Source organism: Crocodylus porosus, unplaced genomic scaffold, assembly GCF_001723895.1.
Source record: "Crocodylus porosus isolate Cpor-Errol unplaced genomic scaffold, CroPor_comp1, whole genome shotgun sequence".
NCBI classification, from domain to species: domain Eukaryota; kingdom Metazoa; phylum Chordata; order Crocodylia; family Crocodylidae; genus Crocodylus; species Crocodylus porosus.
In genome coordinates this window covers 102,005,586-102,024,133 of record NW_017728918.1, presented here as the reverse complement: position 1 = coordinate 102,024,133, position 18,548 = coordinate 102,005,586, and the positions used below count along the sequence as shown (strand labels likewise).

Below are 18,548 nucleotides of genomic sequence, written 5' to 3'. Positions count from 1 at the left end.
GTGACCACCAGTATCTGGGGGAACATTTGTTCACCAGAGCGCCCCAAGGGATGACTAAGTCGAATGGTCATAAACTACTGCAAGACCGTTTCAGGCTGGACATAAGGGAGAAGTTCTTTACTGTCTGAGACTCCAAGGTCCGGAACAGCCTGCCATCGGAGGTGGTTCAAGCACCTACATTGAACACTTTCAAGAAAAAATTGGATGCTTATCTTGCTGGAATCCTTTGACCCCAGCTGACTTCCTGACCTTTGGGCGGGGGGCTGGACTCAATGATCTTCCGAGGTCCCTTCCAGCCCCAATGTCAATGTCTATGAAAATCCACCGTCCTGAAGTCCAGGGCTGCTATCTTGCTGCAGGCCTTTGCCACCCTGCACTGGATGGTGAATTCCAGTAGGCAATGATTGCTATCGCCCAGGTGACAGAGCACCCACAGTCCCCTTACCAGGTCATTGCTTGTGGCCAGGACCAGGTCTAACAAGGCATTTCCCCTGGTGGGATAGTGCACCTCCTGGGTTAGATGAAGGTCCTGTAACAAGGCTAGGAACCTACGTGAGCAGTCAGACCTGGCTGACTGCTCTTCCCAGCAGATGTCCGAATAGTTTAGGTCACCCGCGATGACCAAAGCCTTAGACTTAACTGCCTCCGTGAGCCGACCTGAGAATTCCCGGTCTAGAGCTTCTCCCTGGTTGGGTGGTCTGTAGTAGACCCCCACCGTTAACTCCCTTCCCCCCCCCGACCCCATTGTATTATGACCCAGAGTACTTCAGTCTGCCCCTCCTCTGATCCAGTGCTGCTCGCTGAGGATATGAATTGTTCTTTGACATAGAACAGGGAGGAAAGGCGAGGGTGTGGCGCTTTCTCTCTCCAGTACGTTCTATAGCTCTTGATGTTCACTGTCCAGTCGTGCGTTGGACCTACCACGTTTGGGACAGGGGCAGAGACTGCCCAGTCAGGACAGAGCCACAGGCAGCTTGTCCAGGAGACATGGTGGGGTGGATGGCTCCCTACCACTGCGTGCACCTCCAGGGGAAGCACAGGGCACATGTGCCCTCTGGATTTGTGCATGGGGTGAGGGTGGGCTGCCCGCTGCAGGCTCAGGGCCATGGGCTGAATCAGCCTCTTCCCAGCAGTGGGCTGGCCTAGACTGTGCTCATGGCAGGCAGTGGCAGAGCAAGACAGGCAGCAGTAGTGGCACTGGGAGGGGAGCTACAGGGTGGGTTACAGCTGCCCAAAAGTTTGCCACAGCAAAACATCTTTGATGTGTGAAGATGAAAAAGTAAACATCTCCCAACCATTTTGAGAGAAATACACCTAAGACTAATGGAGCAATACAAGGTAAGTTTTTACATCACCATTTTTAAAAATTGGGACTATTACATTTTCATACAGTGCCTTGAATAAATGCCTTCTAAAATAATTGGATTAAAATTTTGGGTAAAATTGGACACTACTAGTTAACGAATGCCTCAAAGATTTCTGGGGGAAGAAATCAAGGCGAGGGGGCCTTTTGTTTCTCTGTGAGGATCTCTCTGACTTTACTGTCTCACCTCTAAAAGTCAATTAATCTGTCTGTAGCTTAAAAAACATTTCCTTTAATGAAGAGTTACCATTTCCTTCACCACCTGTAAACTGCTAAACTTAAAAAAAAATAATAAAACCCCATAAAATACAAAATACATGCATTTTCAGAAATATACACATCAGAAATTAAGCTTCTTTTTTGGCCCTTTGGTTATCTGCAGTTTTGTTTGCTCTTTATAGAAATAAGAGGAAAATAGATCTCTCCATTAATGGTAATTTTAAGTACTGGGCTAATGAGGAATAAAACATCCGGCTTCTTTACCAATTCACAGCCTGTCCTATACTCCTTAGGTGTACTTGTGTTATTTGCACAAAGAATAAATGTCAGATCCAATAGAAGGCAATCAGGACTCATAGTAGAAATGGTATCTTCTATTAAACCAACAAGATTTTTGCAAAAATCATCTCTACTATGAGTCTTGATTGCCTTTTCTTCTAGACCAATATGGCTACTACCTGGAAATCCAATAGAATTATCCTGTTTTGTGTTAAGGTCCACTGCTTCATTTTATCTTTATCATTTCCTTTATATAATCATATACTATTTTGTTTTATTTTAGTATGAACTGATAGAATTAATAACCTTACTGTATTTCTTTAGCAAAAATTCTAAATATCTATGTTATTTTATTATATATACACTTTTATTGTTCATTTTATTGTATTTCTTTGGTGAAAGCTGTAAATAAACTACTACTCTGACAGTGGACATTGTGGAAATGTTTCCAGTGTAACTGAAATGGAAGAGTTTTCTGGAGTGAAATGTCTCTGCCCATTCATTTATTTTAGACTCAGTGGCAATACTAAAACTAAAGCCAGTTTAATATCCAAACTGGTTTTGGGGGCACTGGAAGTCTCAATAGCCAATTTTTCACCTCCGTACATTTATTTTAAAAAAATTACATAATTAGACATACCACACCCCTACATCCTTAAGTACTAAAGAGAACCCTTTCACCTCTCCCATCTGGAAGTTCTTTAATTATGCTCCAGCAAATTATGCAATTATGAACAAGTGCAATTTTGTGCATAAAATGTAAGACCGCACATAATTTTGCATAATTTAACCTGGGCAGGCATAATTTAACACTCCAGCTGGGGAGTCCTATGTGGAGGCATCGGGTGTGGTGCCATGTGACTGGACCGCTAGCAAGTAGGGTGGCTTCTGCCAGCAACTGAGTGGGGGGGAGGTTTTGAGTGGGCTTACTGGTATGTGGGGTTTGTGGGGCGGGGACATGGTGCAACAGCCCCTGCCACCAATAGTGCCAGTAGCAGCAGCAGCAAGTGGCAGGCCCTCATGTTCATGGCAGGCAGAGCTCCACAGCAGCACAGCTGAGTTTCAGGGGTTGCATGAGGCAGCACGCTGGCACAAGCCTTCAACCCAGACTGGGTTGGGTCCATGACAGCTCTTGGGGCTTACAGCACTGCAGGCAGGAGCCATGTGCCATCGGGCTGGGCTGGCTGGCTCTGTGCCTCCACATGGGGCTTCCAGCACCCCAGCAGGAAGCCAGATGCAGAGGCATGGAGCTAGCCCAGCAGTAGCTAGCGCAACTCCATGCCTCCACATGCGGCTCCCCACAGGGTTGCTGAAAGCCCCCATGTGGAGGCATGGAGCCCATCCAGCCCTATGGCGCACAGCTCCTGCATGCAGTGCAGCAAGCCACAAAAGCTGCCATGGAGCCAGCCCACTCTGGTTTGAGGGCACATGCCAGCAGGGCAAGCCGAGCCAGCTCTGTGCCACCATGTGCAGCGCCTGAAAGCCAGCACATAAATTTCAATTTTTCTGTACATAATTACCTGGGGTGTACTTAACACCCAAGAACCATGCCTTCCAAAAGAAGGCTACAGAGACAGGCTCTTATTGTACACAGAGGACATCAACCCTACAGAAACAGTATCTAGCATGTTCAAGGTTCATTAGCACGGTAGATGGAGAAAGGGAGAGAATCCTTTCAGAGAAAGATTACAAATATTTAAAAAAAAATACTATATTCAAAGCAATGGTATATAACAAGTCAGTTAACAGACCTTCTTTTCAACGGGCTAGCTGAGTAGCCAGAGATCAAGCTTATATTAAAACATTTGCAGAGGTTTTTTGGTAGTTTCAGCTAGATCAAAAAGGGCTGCAGTCTGGACCTGATTTGTATTAAATAAAAACGTACTTTTAAAACAACCTACCCTGTGCATAGATACTTTTTATGCAGCACTCAAGTATTTATTAATCTGCTGTTTAAGCATCTTCATTGCTGCCCAATAGACATCCCATTGTTCATCCATAACTACATATTGCAAAGTACTTATAAAATTTTTCCAACTCAAAAAAAAAAAAGATAACCTAAAAATTATTAGAACTTATCTGTTACAGAGCGCATATAACACAGTAACTGAGTAAACAGGGCAAAAGTGGAACCTGCAAGTGTTGAAGTGACTTCTGAAGCAGCACCTGCTCTTGATGTAAAGTTGAGAGACAGCAACTCAGGAAGGCAAGAAGAATTTATATAGAAAATTTCACAAATATCGTAAGGGCTTGCAAAATCATACCCGTGAAAGTGCTATCAGAACTCTAATGTATGCTCCTACACTACAATCAGAGCAGAACAGAGAGAAGTTACATGCATAGATTTTAGCCATTTAGACGGCTTTTGTATGGAAGTGGCTAACCCCGATCTTTTTTTCCAAAGGCTGCAAATAGTCATTCAGATTTCTAAGTGGTTTAGTTTTGTTTAGATACAAGCCCTTTCAATATCCAGGGTGTATATTATAGCCATCCTTCTGGATGCCAGGATTTGACTGAAAAATATATGCGCAGGTAGAAAAGCCAGAAAACATTTTTCAAACCCTCTTAGGCATAATACACAATCATACTACGGAATCCGTGCTCCTCGCTAAAATCCGATGCAGGTCACTACACAGGCACTTAACTGGGTTTTACTTGCCAATTCAGAAAAGCAGGAAGTTGGTAAGTATTAGTCTCAGTTAAGTGTTATCAAGGACCATCACGTATAAACTGTCACTTTCAGACATTCTATAAATGAAAATCTTCTCTTTATAGCACCAGATAAAATAACTACACACTTTTAACTTACAATTGTACAGATATGATCAGTACAATGTTTAATTCTGAACAGAGTCGATCCCACATAATTCTAAACATAAGTGGAGAACAGTTCTTGGAATATAACGTTACAGGATAAGGTTGTTCACATTTTATGTACACCATCTGCATGATTATATATTTCTACTTTTATCTGAACATGAGTTTCAAGCTCTCCACATACCAGTTTCCAGAGCACTACCATATACACTAAATGGAATATACATTTAGAAATCTAGGAAAGACATTCTGCAATACCACAACCCTGAACTAAACATCCCATTCTAGTCAGCATTTTCAGGATATGTGAAAAAGTATAAGCAAAACAAACATCTGCATCCTGTCACAGAAACACAGTAACCTGTTTGTTGCAAAGAAAAGAGAAGAGATTCTTCCAAAAGCAGGAGGCTGTACTCTGCTCTTACCAAAACATGACAAGGTGAATTAGAACCGGATGTTTAATGCAGTGATGCAGTACTGCACGAGGTTTTTCCTTGAATTTTAATCGTATCTTCCATGTAGTGTAAATGGCAGCACCCTAAAGACTAGAATGTGGAGAACTTGACACTAACATTCAGATAAAAGTAAAGATATATAGAACAGTGTTTCTCAACCCGCGTGCCGCTGCACAAGCGTGCCATCAGAAATGAACAGGTGTGCCACAGAATTTTGCCATGGCAATGAGCTACACTAGGTATGAGGATGGGGAACGCCTTAACAGGTGTGCCGTGGAAATTTTTTATTAATGTAAGTGTGCCTTGGGCTGGAAAAGGTTGGGAAGCACTGATATAGAAAAGACATAACAATAAGATTTTCATTTGAAGAACACCCAAATGTGACAATTGTCTACATAATGGTCCTTGACATACACTGAGCTGTGACCAATACTTACCAGAAAGCTGCTTAGCAGAACTCTCTGGAGAACTAGCCAAGCAGCATAAGGATGTCTTCCTGTGAGGCAGAACTATTTACAGCAGTTCTCCACTGCGGTCCTGTGTACCAGATCCTTTAAAGAGCACCAGAATCCATAAGGAGATACCGGCGGTGTGAAAAGATAAATAGATAACAGCAGGCCCAGTCTTGTCTTGGTCTGGCCATTCCCCAACCACCACTGCAGTGGGGCGGGGCAAGGAGATTAGTGCTGCAACATAGGTTAAATTAGCATCTACAGCTGGATGCCGCTCAATTCAGTAGTTACAGAGATGCCTCCAGCCCAACGACGTTCAAAGCCACTTCTTCAAGTGCCGCCTGTGCCACACACCACTGCAGCTGCCTTGGGGAGGCGACACTCCCCCCTCCCAGAAGCCCACCACCGCGGGCCACAGACCAACCCGCCGGCCCCGCCCCACCACGGGAGATGGGGCACCAGGGCGGCGAGTCCCACAGCTACCTCCTCCCGCCGCCAGGCTGCCCCCTCCCGCCGCCAGGCTGCCCCCGGAGCGGACCTCCTCGCTCCCCGGCCTCAAGGCAAGCTCCAGGGGGCGGCAGCTGCCACGCAGGCCCTCTCCCCGTGAGGCATCAGTCCCTGGGCGAAGAGGTGCGGGGACCATGCCGGGAGCCACCTCAGGCGCCGCACCCTGCCCCTCACCAAGAGGTCCACGTTGGTGGCCAGACGGAGCTGCGGCTTGTGCTTCTTGATGAGGCCCCGCAGGGTGCTGCGCGGCGCCGCCCGCTTCATGCCGCTCTAACGGCCGCCGTCAACCGTCAGCCGCCGCGCGCCTGACCGTTCGAAAGCGCCGCCGCGCAGGCGCGCCTGCGAGGGGGCGAGGCCTCCGCGCCGCAAGCCCCGCACCCGCCTCGCGGGTCTTAGAACCTGGCAAAGGGGCGGGTACCGGCGAACGTTTGTGCTCAACCGTCTGAACCGTCACCTGGGTCACATGACCCGAGCTAAGCGCTTCTCCCGCCCCCACAATCTGGGGAGCGCTGTGCTCGCCCCAAATCGCCTCGGGGCTGGGAGGAGGCAGAGCAGCACATAGGGGCCCCCGTTTTCTTGCGCCTTCCAAGCTGGTCACAGCCCACCGCCTCTGTGAAATCCCAGCATGATCCTCCCCAGCCGCCACGAATGTGCTGTCCCATCCTATATTCCTTATGACCAGTTCCAAGAAAGAGGATACCTGGCTGGGGGGGAGGGTAATATGACTGTGGAGGGGGGCAGTGATAAGCCCTTGCTCCTCACTTCCAAGCCATGCCCCCCAGCCCTGCTGCTGCCCTTGCTCCAGACCTGCAATCCTGCCAGCACTACCTGTTCTCTGCTCTCTTGATCTTCACTCCCAAACCACAGGCCCCCCAGCCCTCCCAGTGCCCTGAACTCCATCCCCCTGCAAGCATCTCCTGCCTGCCCTGCCTGTGCAAGCATAGGCACTAGGATGGCCCAGGCTTGCAGCTCCTTGATGCCCCTTCCCAGCTCCTTTCCCCTGCTGGAGAAGCAGATGCCCCCTGCCCACCCCACCCCTGCAGCCCAGTGCAGGGGACAACTTTGATGCTGAGCGGAGCAAAATCCCTAATTCCAGACATACATTGATATTTTTTTAAAATGCCCCAAGGAGATGGGAAGACCGGAAAAAAGGACATGGCTGAGAAAACCTGGACGTGTGGTGACCCTACTTAAGGAAATGAGAGTGATGGGGCAGTGATGAAGCTACGGCTGCGGGGCCCAGCCTCCAGCCTAATTTTGACCCCAGTCCTCCAGCCCATGGGGCTCCCTACAGGTCTGGAAACTTGGCAGAGAGGGAGGCAGCCATGGCAGCATTAATTGTTGTTCCCCTGCTGCCAAATTTCCAGATGCATGTGAAGTCTCTGCAAAATCCCTGTGAAGGCCTTAAGACATAGTCCAGTGTGCGAGATCACCCTGGGCTGGGGGGTGGCTGGATCCAATGCATGGGGTCGGGGAAGCACACAGGGGTGGGGCAGCATGCCATGTGGCACCAGCAGACCGACCCCACAGACAGTCTGGCCTGTGGATCAACCATGGGCCACTCCTGCTTCCTGGGAGGTTGGGAACCACTGATCTGTGGTGCTGCGTGTGTTTTGAGATGCTGACCACTTCTAAGACAGCTGCTCTAAACTCTTTTCACTCAAGGTATCCCTGCATGACTCACAGCACCTCTCAGAAAATACCAGCTTTTCTTTTTCACTCTTTTTTTGACAACAGAAAAAAGAGTAGAGCTGTTTTTTCTGTTGCGAAGACCTCCAAAAAAAAGGCCACAACTATGGCTTTCTATTTGAAATCTCCCTGGGTTTATCTTGTGAATCATGTTCACAAACCTAACAGTGCTAACGTCTTGTGGCACTGGGTAGTGCCCTTGAACAGATCTCAAGGCTACCACCTGGTTGAGAATCACTGCTCTAAAGGAAAGATCTGGGGAGGAGGAAGAAGGCAAAGTCTTATCTGTGCAGGAGCTGAGGCTGAAACAACTGCAAGTTTTACAATAGTTTTTACCAGTTTATCTCATGAACTTTGAACATTTTGGCCGCCCCAACATGATTTTAGTTTCACTGCTTGTAGAGTTAATTTTGAATACTTCACATCTCTCTAGTTACTTCTGGCTCTTCCTTGGCTACTGAGAAAGTGTAGGACTTGGAGGCAAGTTATTGATCTCAGCTCTAGCAAGGTTCTTACTGTACAATTAATCATGTTTCTGCCTCATTTTTTCCATCTCTAAAATAGGGATCAATAATAATTATAGAGAGATTATGTAGAGTAAGTAATTACCATTAGTACATTGCTTTAAAGATATATGAGAGCATTCATTCCAAATATGTAGCTGAGTAGGGACTCTAATGTCTTGAGGTGAAGATAAAGGTACAATATTATTATTATTTCTTATTTTTGAAACTAAAAATGTTTGTCAATGTTGACATACCTGGTGCTAAAAGCCCTAAAAGTTCAGAGACCCAACAGAGGAACCTTCAACATTCCTCTTGGAATAATGGGTTGGTGGGTTAGAGAAATACTCCTTTAAATAGATTAGTATCAGTAAGAGTTCACATCTCACACACTAAACCAGGTGGTTTCTTGGTAGGATGAGATGATGTCTTTAGTCTCTGCAGTACCAACACATCTGCTCTGAAACCACCCTTCAAGTTGGAATGCCACTGTGTCACTTAGTATAATTCTTGTATCTAGTAGCATAAAGAAGGGTGGCTGACCGGAGACTGCCACCGGTAGACTGCCACTGGTGACTGCCACCACCACAGCTGATGGCCACTCAAGACATAGACCCTGGTTCAGTAGATACTAAGAAGGCCAAATTCTCCTTTTACACTGTAACGCTGTTGACTCCAGTGTAGTCGTTGCCTATTTACACTTGTGCAAATAAAAGGAGAATTGCGCCTCACCCAAACGCTAATCAGGGAATGGTCTCAAATGCAATACAGGAGGTTGTCGCACTCCAAGGCCTCTGCTAGAAACTGTTATGCAAACGCACGTGGTCCATCTGCTCATAGTAACTTGCATGACTGGAGTCTAAGAAAGCAATAGACATCTGCGTGTGAAGCTGCAGTTCAGTGGTCAAGTATTTAGATACGTTCCTTATCTCCTCAGAATAGTCATTGATCACACATATTGTCTGAAATATTGAATCCCCTGCATTCTTGAAATAAATTGATGAAAGGTCACATTATAAGGTAGATTTAAGGCCTCCATTTCCCTTTAATTCCTTTACAGAATGGGTAGGGGATGTATGTGGTAGCCGTGTGGGTTTGAGACAAAAAGAAATGCAAAAATCTAGAACTCTTGGTTCCAAAATGATACCTTTTAGTGCAATTGCAAAAAAAAATTTTTTTCTGCAAGCTTTTAGGCTCATGCGCCCTTCATCAGGCTCATGGATTTTTTTTGCAATTTCTTGTCACACCATAATGGTGGCATCGATGCGTGAGGCACCAAGATGGCGAGCCCCGCCCTTCTTCCCCACAACCATCACAAAAGGGTAAAACAAACACTGCCGTACCACCACTTTCATTATCAGAGCATCACCAGCATAGGTGAGGTCAGCTAGTCTGTAAAGGCAAATAAGGCCGGGACACAGAACCCTGAGAGGTGATAGGTGAAAACAGCCAGCTCACGGTTGAGCACATCACCTGAGTGATATAAGGGAGTGCACAGCCACACCCATGCGAGGTCATTTATCACCTGCTTTGATTATCACAAGGGACGCTAGCCTGATCACCTAGCTTCCGCCTCCTGTTCGCGATTAGCAACCGCCGAACGCCACTTCATTGCCGGCCCCGACATGATTAGCAGTCTACTTCTCTGCATCTCGTTTCTCTCCTCAAGGCTCACTGTGAGTAAATAAACCTCTACCTTCAACTACTCTCCGCCTCCGTGACTATCACCTCACCTCCAGTCTCTTCAGGCGACATAAGCTGGACTCGTGTTAACCATCCCATAGAGAGCTAATAGGCCCTTCTAACCCCGCCGTTCCGGTCCCTTGCGCTGCGATCGGACAGCAGCGTGACATTTCTCAGTTGGTCTAATAAAAGGTATAATTTTGGAACCAAGAGTTCTAGATTTTGGCCATTTCTTTTCTAGCTGACACTTCAGATTGAGCCACTAAGTGCTGAGCAACTAGTTCCAGAGACTGTTCATGAATATGTGCTTATATTTTCCTTGGTTGTGTCCAGGTTGTTTCTGAGTTCCCTTGAACGATTGAGTTTTACTGACACTTTTTCCTGAGGATTTGACACCCACTTTTCCCCAACCATATCCCACACCCAGTTCCAAGAGGGGGAGGTGCAGGAGCTGTCAGTCCTGGCATCCCAGAACTGGATTCCCATATGCCAGAAGGACCTTCAGACAGGTGATTAAGGTAGCCACAGCAAACCAAAGCAGATGGAGAGAGCACCAGAATCTGATCCCTTACATCTGTTGTGATAATTCAAATAGCACAAATTATGTGTTATGTCATACTTTAGTACCCAGATTAACATGCAGTTGGTAGGATATCATATGTTCCAGGGGAAAAAAGTCAGGATTTCACACAGAGAAATGAAATTTCCAGAAATGATATTCTAGTTTTGCGCTTCTTATGGATTGTGAGAGATGTCCGAAAATTTAAATAGAACATCAATTGGATAAGCATGATGTGTTTATTTGAATGCTAATGAATCTTATTTTTATGTATTCGATATTAATCCTCAAAGAGCATTTTTTTTTGGTAAGATGCAAGGATATGAATCAGTATGAAAATTCGCTGCTATGTCTCCATGTTTTAGCTAATTTTGCTATAGATGTAGTTTTGTGAATTGGAGAACAGTATCTGAAGAACAGGAGCAGGCTTAAGCTTGTGATTTGCCAGCTCTGCAGGATTATTCTGCTGTCTAAAAATCACACTATTTTTTCAGCCTTAATCATTACTCTTTATCTATACCAATGATAAAAATCCTGGAGCTGGAGTTTACTGTTTTATTTTGTTGCTGGTGCAGGGGCAAGGAAAGAACATAAATTATTTCTCTGCAGCTTAACTGCAGCAGTTGCAGTTACTGGCTCAGTAGTGCTGACAGTAATAAATGTAAATTAAGTGGGTATGATGCAAAGGCCTCTTTTGGATCCTGTACTTACATGTACTGCAGTCTGCACACACAAATTTCCATTGGCATCAATAATAGACGAACAGGCTGACTGGCTGAAGTAAATTAGCGTATTCCATTGGCCCTTACATCTGCTGGAGATTTGGTCATAAAGATCATTTATGACCCAAAGGAAGCTGCTATAGGCAAAAATACCAGGTTTTCTCACTATAACAGCATTTTATGAGTTTGAAACTTTTAAATGATCTTTTTACATAACAGATGAGATAAGAAGAACAATGAGTGTGTTTTGACATGCTATTTATCTGGACATACCCACAGACAACATTGTTTTAATAGAAAAACTCTGATGAATACTTTTTAATTTTTCTTCGCCCAATTAAGTTTATGATCTGTTAATGGATGTATTGTTCATTTTTGGTTATGAAAAATAGTATTTATTATCATATATCTGATTCAAGCCCAGATTACTTGCCAAATTTTCATTCGCTGGCATTGAAAAAAAATGTTGCAAAGCAGAAAGATTATCATTATTCATGAGCAAGAAGCTGAAAACTCATAAGATAAAATATATTAAGTATTTTTTTTTGTTTAATTATAGGTTCTGTGCCAGTAGAAGAATGATATCATTGATTTCAAGGGGGAAAACTTGCCCTTAAGTATATTTTTAATATATTCCCTCTGGCAGTAAAGAATCATGTGAATTTAATATGTTCCTTCCTTGTGTAAAAATTTCATCTAAAATTGACATTTAGATATGAGAGTAGACAGTGTAAAACAAAAAGCAACATTTGTGATTTCTATAAATTGAAGCAGTACATCCTAGTAATTTACAACATTAATGATATTATTTATGAGTAATGATATTATCATTTATATATATCAGCAAACAACAGCTGTTTAGTGCTTTAGATTTTTTTAAAAACAGTTTACATTCACTACACGGTGGTGCATTATAAAATTAGAAAAATTAGAAGTTATACTAGATTTTGATTCTGAGACATCAGTTAAGGTTTCTTTAACAGTTTTGCCAGAATCCATAATGTTTCTGTGTAAGGCTTCCATGAGATAGCTAGGAGGAAAATACAAAATATTTGCAGTGCATTTTGAAATAGCTGAAATTACAAGATGTGATATTTCAGTGCAGTTTTATAAAAAATCTGCAAGTTCTCATCTTTTCCTAACTCAAAAACAGGACCAGTTTCACATCCATTTCCAGCTAGAAATAGTCCTAGTTTCAAGCAAAAATCTCCAAATCTGAAACATTTAAAGTTTTCAAAAATGATTATTTTAAGAATGAATTACTTCATTAACTTAGTTATGAAAAGGTGCATTTGGTAGGAGACAAAATCCCTTACATTTTCAGCTGTAGTGTAGCCCCTTACCACTCTTCCTACCATGTTAGACTTTCCTTTAAAGATATAACTTAGCTTTTAAAAAATAGTTCTGCAAGAAATCATTAATTTGAATAGCAACGTACATTTAGGAGTGCCTAAAAGGATGAAGTAACTTCTACATTCTTTTCTGAATAGATTTATTACATCATCATCATGTTGTGACTTTTGCATCTTTAGTATTTTGATCTTATAAAAACTTACCATAACAATTCTGTGACTAAAATGAAACATATCTATCCCCTAATATCAATGTACTGCAAATCAAGAAATATTATTGGCCATAACTTTTCAATAAATCAGTATATGAATTTTAAGACTGACTTTCCCTCTTGTCTAAAACATTGGCTAATGAATTAAATTATATATAAATTATATAAGATTAAGAAATAAAGATGGTGAAAATACTGGCTTGAATAAAAAGGTTCTTTTCAGTTTATGGGGGTTTTTTTAATAAGACAGCGTCGGTCTCAGATTAAGTTTATTCTCTCTTTCTGCCCTCTATATCTATGGCTTTTGAATATATCAACAATGATATTTTGATACTTGCCTGATTTTAGCATTTTACCAATTCATTACTTTACAAAAGAAATCTTACTGAAGAAAAGTTGAACATTAGATTTCATCATATATGAAACATTTTTAATCATTATCCATATTTCTGCTTAGCCAGGTCTATATGTATTTCTTTTCTGGTCAAGTAATGAATGTAAAATAGTTAATGGTGCTAATCCAGTTTCAACTGTTGATGGAAGTCTTTGAAACATATCCTGCATATGAATGACAATGCCTAAACTCTTTTGATGTGCTGTCAGTGATGACAAGATATCTCCAAAACAGAACATAGCAATCCAACAAAAGTAAACAGTGCTATGATATAGATGATAGGTTTGATCATAGCGCTTAGAGATAAGTAGAGTGGCTCTCCATGTATTCCATCTGTATGTTTCTTTTTTGTTTTGGCTTGACTGTAGGATAACTGGTGTTTAGCAGTAAGTCACAGATATTAAAGAAAAAATAAAGAAAATTTTATATCTTTCATCCACAGAACTAGTCTGTTGCATTGAAAGAAAACAAGTATTATAGTTGCCACTAATTTTAATAGAGCAAATACTAGAAGCTCAGAAGTCAGAATGGTTGGGAACATATAAACTTAAACTTCACAAAGAAAAAGAAGGTAATATTTAGAGTCAGACAGTTATAACAAATGTCTTTTTTTTCCTTCAAAAAATTCACCATGTTTATTTTCAGGTACCAAAATTAGACACTACAAAATTCATATGGAGATAAAGTTTAAAGATTTACTAGAAATTTATGATAGTTAGTCAGAAAGGATTGGAACCTGGATTCCAGCCCTGCAATATGTAATATATATTGAGACCCATGGCGTGGTGCATAGTCCATAGGACTTTGCAGAGGCACAAAGTGTTAGGGTAGACCAGAGGGTTGGTCCAAGGGGGGTATGCTAGAACAGGGGTTACTGGAAAGAGCACCAAGGTGAAGACAGGTATCAGTCTGCATCTGAAGTATCAAGCTGGGGCTCACAACAGAATCATGGTTGAGGCAATTCAATGGTCATACTAGGAAGTCTCTGCCTGGGAGAAGAACACTTAGAAAAAGACAGGCATTAATGAAATAATGGAGGATGGAAACTGATAGGCACAGTAGTCAGAGCAGACAGACAGGAATCCAGCCAGGAGTGAGGTACAGCCTACACAAGGTACAGGCAGGAACTAGGCAGGGCAAGGCACAGGTGTAGGCTAGGCAAAGATTGGAGCTCAGGGTCAGGCTAGACAAGCTTCAAGTGGGAACTAGGTAGAAGCAAGCAGGCAGACATGTTGTTCACAGGGTCCCAGGCAGGCCAGGAAGAACAGCCAGGCAGTTTGTTTACTCAGACAGCTCTCTGCTATATGGCCTGAGTTTATGTAGGCCAGCGTGGGCAGGGCCCTCTTCCTGACGGCCCTGTGGATGCCTCTGCCAATGCCCCGATTGCTTCCAGCTGGGGCCTGGACCTGGATTAGCCCCAGCTGGGCCTAAATTTATTACACAAAGGTCCATTTGTCTGCTGTAAATTGCGTGATTGGATTGAAAGCAATAGATATCACCATGTAAGTTGCAGTCCAGTGGTCTAGTTTACATTTAGAGATATTCTGAGTGGCCATTGATCACATGTGTTGCCTGAAATATTAAATCTCCTGCATTATTCTTGAGATAATTTAATGAAAGGCCACATTTATAATGTGGGTTTAAGGCCTTCATTTCCCTTTAATTTCTTTAAAGAACTGTTGAATTTAGCTGGCACTTCAGATTGAGTCACTAGAGCTGAGCAACTAGTGCCAGAGCCTGTTCATGAATATTTGCTTACATTTGCCTTGGCTGTGTCCATGTTGTTTTTGTGCTCCCTTTCTAGGATAATTTGAGATTAAGTTTTACAGACACACTTTTTCCTGAGGATTTGACACCCACTTTTCCCCAGCTACATCCCCTGCACCAAGTTCGAAGAGGGAAGGATGAAGGAGCTGTCAGTTCTGGGCCACTGGGGGGTTCCCATGTGTCAGGAGGACCTTCAGACAGGTGATTAAACTAGCCACAGCAATACGAAGCAGGTGGAGAGAGCACCAGAATCTGGTTCTTTACATCTCTTGTGAGCATCCACATAGCTCAAATTCTGAATTCTGACTATCAGACAGTAGCGCCCAGGCTTACAAAAATTGTTCTCATTCAGTATGTAGGGTATGACAGAGTCTCAGAGAACAACAGAATTAATGTGAACACCAGACAAATATTTTTAAAGCTGGAAGGTTTTTTTCACAGTCATTCTGCAAGCAGAAAACATCCTATGTTACCAATACGCTTTCTTTTTGCCAGAGCCCCCCCCCCAAGGACCAACATGGCAACTTTTCCGATGTGGTATCAAGTAAACTTTAATAGTAATCCCTAGTCAATATAACAGGTTTCCTCTCCATCATGTGACCTGGCGAGTGGTTCCTTAGACATTTCAGCGGCGACCTTCGAAGGTACCATGTCTTGGGTCTTCCATTGGGTACATGGTGTCTATGGCTTCTCTGTCCAGCAAAGATGGAGCAGCTGTGTCTATTTCTTTTTCTGGGTTCATGGCATGTTGACACACCTCCCTTTGTGTTAATTACTTTTTATAACTTTTTCATCCCAAATTGTCCAATCCCCTGGCTAAGTGCCAGGCACATTCCTTATAAGGAAGCTGTTGTGCCTTGCTTGCCTAGTGCACCAGTCAAAGCACTCACATCTCTCGGTGCCACAGTAGGCACTGTTCAATTTTATTGTTAGTTCTGGAAAGACCTACACTCTGGCTAAGAGCCTTAGCACAACTTAATTTGCCCACTACATGCTACATTCAATAGATACTTGTTAAAGAATAATTTGCTCAGCTCTAGTTTGTTAAACAGTCTATTTATAGTTGTCCCAAATAAACTAATTTAAAAATAAACGTGGCACTTTGTCTTTTCTGCAAAAATTACACCTTGCAAATCCCAATCAATAGTTTCCACTTATCTCTGTTAATGTTCTACATCTGTTGAGCCTCATGCATACTTCCCATGCTTCATGCATCCTAGGATAAAATATGATTTCCTGCCAGACCTAGCATTACTAACAGCAGCATTAACAAAAGGTATTTGAATTGCAATGATAGATATTTTTTCCCTTACAAATGCTATAGCTGATTATTCACTGCAGAGCATGAGTTTATTATGTTCTGGATGCCTGCCCCAAAGAGAAGATAGGCATTCTTATTGAGAAGTCAGTTGTGTACTTTTCTACTTTATGAAATACTTCTCATGCATTATTCAGGTCTTATTCAGATTAAACTCCAACTAAATGCCTGTACATCAAGTCTCATATTCTGTGAGGCAACTAAATGTCTGTCCATCGAGTCTCATCTTCTGTGAGGCACTGAGGGAATTTGGAGGTAGCTACACCTGAATCTGAAGAAACAGATTCATACAGCTAAGAGTCATCAACCTATTGATAGCATTCTAGCTAACACACTAGCTCAACTCTTCCCTAGTACTTCACATTGACAGCAATGGATGTGATAGAAACAATCCTTTGCAACTTTGTAAGCCCTTGAGGAGAAAAAGCAGTCAAGACTGTCTTTTGGGACTGTTCTGAAAGCAATGAGCAATTCCAGCTACCTCTGCCAGGATCTGTTATAGCAGCAGCATCTCTTGGATAAATAATATAAAAAGCTGTTGAAATAATTTAATTAATTTTTGTCCTTTTTCCAGTACCCTTAGCTGATTCCTAATCATTCCTAGGTCAGAAGATGACTCAGTACAGTTAAAAATTAGAAAACAGCAATTCAACAAAAGATGGAATGACACACGAGATCTGGCTATTGAAAAAAACTTCTCAGAGTGATTAGGCTAATCCATGACTGCTTTCAGATCATGCTGCAAGACCTTTTTGGATGATTTTTTTAACCTTTTATCTTCTCAATAATATTTCCCAGAAAGGGGAGGTAAAGAAACTGCATAAGAGATGCTAACCACCAACCTGCTGACGTAGCAGTTACCCATCAAAGACAATACCATCTTTTGACCTCATTCCAAAAGATGTTAATGTTCCTTTTCAGTAAGGAACATGGTCATACCCTGCTGCATTTTGTCAGTTGGACAGTTTTTTTCCTAGTCAAAAAAGTGTTTCTCAGATTCCTAAGACACAGAAGTCTGAAAACATCCCCTTCCTATTCCTTCTGCTTCTGGCTGCTGTTTCTCCCCTCCCCTTCCCTAAAGATAGCCTTTGAGGAGAAACTTGATGCAAAATTCTCCTTCACCTTGTCCACTCTGGTAGCAAGGAAATATGGGTTTTCTAATGGTTGGGGAAAAGATTCTCAAAAGAAATTTGTTCTATCACTGCTATTACTGGTTGCTGCTGCCCCTCTGCTTCCCAAGAAGTCAGGAACCGATCCTGAGGCCATTGAGAGCATTGAAGTGATGTAAAATTACCTTTCCCTGCCTGATATCTCACACATGAAGGGTATAGATGCAGTAGATCGCCCATACAAACATTTACTAAAAGAATACACAGGTTTATTAGATACATTTATATATCTCAGACCAAACTCATGCAGGAACATAGTTAAGCCTTTTGAATGCATACAGTCTAATCCATGGTACAAGTGGGCTGGTTGCCCAGAAGCTGATTCACTCTAATCCTTTTCACTGCTTCTGATAATGAAATATGGCACTCTGAATTCAAAGGAGTCCAACAAAATGACAAACTTGGTTACCCTTCAAATGGAACTTTGCAAGAGTGAATTGGTTGTTGATTACTTAAATCGCACGCTGCAGGGTAGAGCTGAGCCACAATGTAATCTTTATGTGTGAACATGATGGGCAGTAAAGAAATGCCAACTGCGGTATGCCAAGATTTTGGGTACTTGATAGTGTAACTTTCAAACGCGTAGAAGACATCTCTAATACAATGAGACTAGTCTTATCTGTCAGAGTATGGGCATGTATCCTGCCATCAATGAGTCATGAGAGCAGAGAAAATAATGAGAAACACAGTTTCCCTTCATGTTGCTGTAATAACCAATCAAAAATGAAAAAGACAGTATTTGAGGACACTTAACACTCTCTGGATGAATTAAGCAATTTGTTTAATGCCAAGATGATTCATCCTAGTTTCCAGGATTGAATACTAATGCAAGGCAAACCATTTGAGGCTCAGTCTTGAGTCTACGGTACACAAAACTGCCACCTATACTCTCTATAGGTTTGGGGAAATTACTTTATTTCTCTGGGTCCAGTGGCCCATTTACAAAATGGGGATAATAATGCTTCCTTTCTGCTCCTCTTTGTGCATTTCAAATATAATTTCTTCTGGATGGGGACTGTCTTATTTGTATGCATATTGACTAAGCCAGTGGCTCTCAACCTTTTAAAAAATTTGAGGCACCCCTCAGA

General features: G+C 42.6%; 1 protein-coding gene across 1 annotated transcript in view; it reads right to left on the bottom strand.

Moving 5' to 3' along the window:
• CENPW (centromere protein W) overlaps window positions 1-6,432 on the bottom strand; it is a 16,941-nt gene extending 10,509 nt beyond the window's left edge. The window contains exon 1 of the mRNA XM_019537998.1: window positions 6,267-6,432. Coding sequence (XP_019393543.1) covers window positions 6,267-6,356 — 90 coding nt within the window. The 5' untranslated portion in view covers window positions 6,357-6,432. The remainder of the gene's footprint in view (window positions 1-6,266) is intronic.
• Between the last annotated feature and the right edge of the window lie 12,116 nt (window positions 6,433-18,548).